The sequence below is a fragment of the Talpa europaea genome (assembly GCF_964194135.1).
Source record: "Talpa europaea genome assembly, chromosome: 8".
Lineage (NCBI taxonomy): Eukaryota > Metazoa > Chordata > Mammalia > Eulipotyphla > Talpidae > Talpa > Talpa europaea.
Window position 1 is genome coordinate 111,937,840 of NC_140075.1, and position 6,579 is coordinate 111,944,418.

At 49.4% G+C, this 6,579-nt stretch overlaps 1 protein-coding gene across 1 annotated transcript in view; it reads right to left on the reverse strand.

Moving 5' to 3' along the window:
- Positions 1-5,489, reverse strand: part of FLVCR2 (FLVCR choline and putative heme transporter 2) — a gene marked incomplete at both ends in the record, with an annotated part of 49,092 nt that extends 43,603 nt beyond the window's left edge. Inside the window, one exon of the mRNA XM_084240308.1 lies at positions 4,773-5,489. Within this exon, the coding sequence (XP_084096434.1) occupies positions 4,773-5,489 (717 nt within the window). The remainder of the gene's footprint in view (positions 1-4,772) is intronic.
- Between the last annotated feature and the right edge of the window lie 1,090 nt (positions 5,490-6,579).

Consider the following 6,579-nt stretch of genomic DNA (forward strand, 5'->3'; position numbering starts at 1 on the left):
ACTATGGAACAAGTGTAGCTAAAAACTGCCAACCTGTTGCTACCAGTACAAATGGCCACAGTGTTGCCCCAAGGAGCTTAGCTGCTGCCCACCCCGCTCCCCCCAATCCTTCCCTTCCTCACATTTCCCACATTTCCTTTCATCCCTCCCCAGGGTCCATGTTTTTCTCTTTCCAGGACTCCAGCTCCACATTCTATGATGGGCTCCAAGGGGCAGAATCAGAACTTTAGCAGTTTACACTCAGGGGATGGGGAGGTAAAGCTGATACCAGAAACTTCAAAAGAGAAGACCTCAAATTCTGGAGAAAGTTACCAAACAATAATGTCTGTGACCCTCAAGACACAAAGGGCAAATTAGAAGCTCAGCACCCTGTCTTTTTGAAAAATATACATTTATTTTTAAACAAATAAATGCTATGCTGAGGCCACATGAAGCCTCAACACTGACCCAGTCCTAGAGGCTCTGGAGGTGGAGCTGTGTGTGTCCCTGTGGCCTCCTTCTGTTAGGGGGAAGTGATGTCCTGAGTTAATCCCATACAGGCTTTGTGGACTCCACCCCCACTCCAGACTAAAGCCATCAAGACTCTGGGAAAGACAAATCCCATCACCACCAAGGGAGGGTGGCTGGGACCTGAGGGTGGAGTTGGGCAGCCAGGTTGGATATAAAAAACCAAACACGTGGGCCTTGGGCTCTCTCTGGCTCGCGATCCCTCGCCTCCTGGCTTCACCGCTCCTGGCTGGCGGCCAACTCTGAGAGCGCCATTTTGGGATTCCTGATCGGCGGATCGGGTAGGACTCATTTAAAACTTTGTCTCCCGCTTTTCTCCCAGAGCTGTACATTTCCTCATTTCCCCTTCCCTTGTAAATAAACCTTTTATTAACCTTTCACGTGTGCCTGCAGTAGAGCATTGATAAGTCCTTTTAAGCGCGCGGGTGGGGACCCACAGTCAGGCACCCCGTTTTGTATCGGGGTTGCTCTACAACACTTCCACTCACTGGCTGCAGGCAGGGCCCTGGATAAGTTTGCTCCATTGATCTGGGTCTCAATTTTCTCACCAGGAACAATGGGAACAATGCCATCTACCTCACAGAGCAGTTGAAAGGATTAAATTAAATAATGGATTTTTAAAAAGTGCCCTGTACATAATAGATTTTTTTTCTTTTTAAGATTTATTTATTTATGCATACAAGAGCTGGGGTACAGGCCAGAGGTACAGGAGGCTGCGAGGATACACCAGAGACAGAGTGGAAAGCAGAACAGGCAGACTGACTGAAATACACTGCTGAGGGGAGCAGCGGGAGAGACAGGAGAGGTCTGCTGCGCCAGGTGGGTTGTTCCCTGGCCCTCTGGGATTGAACTCGTGCTGCAGAGGCTGCGGATAGCTTCACAGTGCTGTGCTTAACCCCGTGCGACACCAGGGAGGCCCCTTAGTAGGTATTTAATAGAGATCAGACTCCTTCTCCTCACTCTTCCCCATAGCAATTAGGCAAAGAAGCTACTAAAAATCTCATGGAGAATTGAAAATAAATTTTCTAGACTGATTTTTTTTTTTTTAATCTGAACCTTAGTGCCTGGTACAATTTCAGACTCTGGCATGGGAACTCTACAAAGGCAGGGACTACTTTTGCAGCCCTGGACAGTGTCTGGTTAAAGGTAAATCATTGAATGTGATGGAGGATAAGGATAGAAAAACTAGGAAGGAGGCGCCACGGGACCAGAAACCTGGCTCACACAATGCCAAGAGCTGCAGGTGCAGGTAGAAGGGATTAACATAGCCACTAACCCAGCTATAGAAACCTAAGATCCTCAGGGCCAATGCTTAGATCACAAAGCACTGCTATAGGGGGTGTCAAGAGAGCAGACCTGAAGGTAAAGATATGGAGATTGAGGGTCACAGCAGAAATCTGGCCCTTTCAAATTCTACATAGTTTATTCAAAGTCAACAACAAACAAACTACTCCAGGAAGGAGTGAGCCCCTCCCAAAGAGGAGGCTAAATCAGTACAACCTCTACACTGGCAGGGAGCAGCAGTCTTTCTGCCTCCTTCTGCCCACCTGTGCCTATGCAGGTGTTCCTTTTTGCCAACTCTCTGTCCCTCTGCAGGGCAGCAGCCTCTCTGCCTGCCCGTGCCCTGTGCCCTGTGCCGGTGCTTCTCTTCACTGACCTCCCTCAGTAGAGGCAGCTCTCCTGCCTGTGATCATGCAGGCCTCTCTTAGCAAATCTGTCCCTTTTAGGGCAGCCCTTTCTGCCTGTTTGTGTCTATGCAAGTGTTCTTTATTCTTCTCTTCCTGTTATAATAAACCTGCCCTTTTGGATGTAACTAATGTCTCTGTTGTGGAGAAACTCGCCTGGGAAACTCGCCAGTGTTGGTATAAGGGAAGCTCTGGTGAAATCTTTCCCAGAGTGACCCCAAGGACCCTCCACCTTCCATACCCGACAACTCCAAAAATGACATCAAATGAATGAATAAATTTTGGATTTAATGGAAGCAGGGGCTGTTGTTTGCAAAGAGCATACAAGAAGTATTAGATGTAAGATGACCAGAGTACAGGATTATGCTGATGTGAAATTTGTAGCCCATGGAGAATTATTCTACAGAGTGATATTTAAAACCTATTTTTGACAGTTTTTTTTTCCTTTTTTTTCTAAGCAGCAAAGCTCAAGGTGTTTTGTTAATATTTCTCCTTCATTCAAGCCATGCTTTAGTTAGAAAGATAGGTTAAAACAACCACAGTCAGGCCTTCCTGGTGGCACAAGAGGTTAAGTCTCATCCCAATGAAGGGATCTGCAGAAGCTCAATCACCAGCCAGCCAGGGAGCTACCCACATGGTGTAGCAGACCTCTCCTGTCTCTCCTGCTGCTCCCCTCAGCAGTGTATTTCAGGCATTAAATTAAAATTAATTAAAAAAATAAATCTTTAAAAAAAAACCAACACAGTCACCTCTATGGGAGGAAACAAAAATAATTCAGTTTTTCATAACATTTTTGTTTAACAGCATGGCATATTAAGCCTAAAAGATCGGACTAAATAGCTGATAAAAGTATGTGCACTGTGTAAGTGTTTTCAAATGTAAAATTCTTAGTAGTTTCTGACCTTAGTGGAGACTTGGGGAGCAGAGTTGAGAGTTGAGAAATGAATAACTATTCTAATCAAAATTTAAAGCTATTTCTGGTTAAGTTCCCTCATGGGTGTGTGTGTTGGAGTGTCTAAAACCCTATTGATTTAAGCTTCCTGGTTGACCAAAAAAAATGTTGGCTTCACTAATCACTTACAAAAAAAAAGCAAACAAACAAAAAAAAAACATTGCATTGTCTGATCAACAGATCACCTGAGGGCTTTTCCCAGTTGGCTCTCCAGCCTGCCCCAAAGAATGGGTGACTGTGTCCTCATCCTATTCTGCTACTAATAGAAAGATTTAGCCCTTTGGATGCTTGGCAGCTACTGTCTTTCACACTTTCGGCCCCCTGCCACACCCCCACCTCCCCTGCCATTTTTAAGCATCTAAAAAGGAACACTCCAATAATGCCAAGCAGACCAACAGGGCAGCAATGGGATATTAAAATCCACAGCCACAGTCACATCACCTTAGAGGAGACAGCTTGACAAATGCCCTGAATAATTCATCCACAGGTGAAAGAAAACTAGGTGTAGAATTTTATGTGGCCTGCTCATTTATATGCTAAAGAAGGCCTCTTTGCTTTTCTTTACACCATTACCCAACTGGCAGAATTTACTGGTCTGGGAAAATTTAGCTCAAGTTAACTTACTGGTGGTGAAGATGAACAAAATGGAAATCTGCCTTTACAGAGTTTTTCAAAATTGCTGGCCCAAATGAGAAATCCATAAATGAAATGTTCAATTTTCTAAATGCAATGAGGAGGTAATAGAAAAAAGACCTACAAGAACTAAGGGTTACTGGTCATTTGTTAAAACAGGTGCTTGGGAAGAAGAGACATTGCAGGTAGTCCAGATAAAGAAGGAGCCCATAAATACTTGCTTTAAATATTTGGAGAAGTCAATCAGATTCCTAACACTTCCAAGTTGCTAGTCATAATCACTTTGAGATGTAAAGACTTTGAAATTCACTTCCCAAGAAGACATAAAAGGCAGGATTAAGACATGAGCTTTCTGGGTCTTCCCAAGGTTTCTAGACCTTGAAAGTCTAGAGCAAGATTTCTACTCTATTGGGCAGGACTTGGCTATAAACCCCAGAGAAGGAATTTGGCACTAAGCATTTCCACTACATCCTGGCTTCTATGTATAAAAGAAGGTAAGCGGAGTGCCAGATACTACCAGGGCACAGCTCTGCCCTTCCATGGAGCAGGAGAGACTGCATTCTAGGAAATGCAGTTCGGTCTGGCTAAAAACACCTGCCAAATTCTGATGACACAGCATAGCCCAGCCCAGGAATTTCTCCCTAAGAAAGAATAGTCTCCTAGAAGCCGGTGGACTGATAAATTTCAGGAATGAGATGACTAAAAACCAGCAGATATTCCAGAAGCATGCTTTCTGTTGGGGGAGGAAAAATTGGGGGAGGGGGGGACATTTTGTTTCTCTGCCTGCCTGTCTCTTACACAGTGTCACCTAGTCACAATCACTCACCACTGTCAGCCACACTCTGACACAGTCACTCACAGTCACAAACAGTGTTGAAGTCAGAAAATCACAGCAGCCCACACAGTCAGGTACCGTTAGATACACGCTAAACACACTCAGGCCCACAGAGATAAGATGCAGTTTCCTCTGAACATCCACAAAGACTTCTACCCACCTGATTGCCAAACACAGCCACAGAGCAAGCAGTGGAAACTTCATTGGCCCCGAACCAGACAGAAGCGATGCGGGAGGGCATGCCCAGGATGAAGACCTGGGCCACGGAGCAGATGACCTGGCCCAGCATAGTGACTGGAAAGAGATGTGGCTTCAGGCTGCCCAACTTCACCCAGGCCCCCAGGCAGTTGAGAGCAGACCCGGTGAGGGCAATGGTGCGCAGGCCAAACTTCTCCAGCAGCCAGGCCACCGGCAGGAGCAGAGGGATGTAGGTCAGCATGTAGCACATGGACAGCCAGTCGATGTCGAAGGCTTGGACTCCATAGAAGTGCATGAAGATGTTGCTGATGGAGCTGTACTGGATCCACTGGAAGGCATTGCACAGGGAGTAACAGCTAAACACCAGGACGATCACCCACCTGCGCTTGCTCACCTTGATCACGCTGAGGTCGTCGGTACTGCACTGGGGGGGCAGGTCAATCTGCTCAGCCAAAGCACTCGGTTGGGCGGAACTGCTGGGATGCGCAGAGACACTGGGGTGGATGGACACGATGGGGTGGATGGACACGACGGGGTGGGTGGACACGCTGGGTTGGATGGACACGCTGGGGTGGGTCGACACGCTGGCGTGGGTCGAGAGGCTGGGGTCGCGCGCGAGTGGGGACTCCTGCGCGGGGCTGCCATCATGTTCCTGCTGGTTGGAATCTTCAATCACCATGACCACAGCCCGTCCTGGAGCCCTGGACAGGTGCTGAGGACTGCGGTCGTCTTAAAGGACAGTAGCCTCGGCCGGTCCCTCAGAGCTGACAGGGCACTTGCAACCACCGGCCCAGAATATACAGCCCCGAGTCTGCGTAAAAGCCGCGGGTGTTGCTCCTGCGCTCACCCCCAAGCTTGGTGACCACTTCTCCTTAAGGTCTCTGTCCCCCAGGTCGGCAGCAGACGCCTCAGCCCGGTCCTGGCCGCTGGTGCCTTGGGTTCCCCAAGGCGTTCTGGCTGCTTTCAGCCCCTGCGTCCTGGAAAGATTTCGCTCCTTGTGAAGCCACTTCGCCGGACTCTGTCCGCTCCGGGACGGGCTTGGGGCCTCGCCCCCTTCGGGGCACGTGACCGCCCCGCCCCCGTCCGGCCCAGCTGCCCCCCCCCCACTGCACCCCCTCCCCCTGCCTTCTCTGGCTGGACTGGCCTGGCCATGCCAGTTGTTTCGCCACAGTTTGCGGGGTACAGTCTTCCCTCACGCCCCGGGCGCCATGGAAACCACCCGGTTAACCCACACCCCCTGCACTGTCCTCCAATGCATTAGCTCCCTCCCCAGAGAACCCGTAAGCAAATCTCCGCTGCCTGCTCAGGTGACCCTCCCCAAGAGTCCTCGGTGCCTTTCTGCATCCCAGGCCGGGGCGCATCGGTGTCAGGCACCTCCAAAGTGCCCTGGGGCATCCAAGAGAAATTCCCGACTTTCCCCCGCTTGGTAGGGCTCCCAAAACTTTGCTGAGCTTTCCGTACAAAGAGATACTTAGATTTCCAGGTCGAGTTGCGCTCTTGGGGCAAAGAGGAAGGCAGACAACTGGCTTTGCTCCTTGCTTTCCACGCGCTCTTGGGCTTGTCTTAAGGAACGCAGGTTTGAAGCTGTGAGGCGGGGCTGGTATTTCCCGAGGGATCCGCCCGCGGCTCCTAGGTAGGGACCGCAGCGTGGAGGAGAATGAAGACACCCTTAGGAAGCTGGCGGTTTTCTGGTAAATTGCCCAGCACAGCACTAGCTCGGGCTGCAGCTTGTGTTTGCACCTATTTAGCGCGAGGCTGCCACCTGCCGG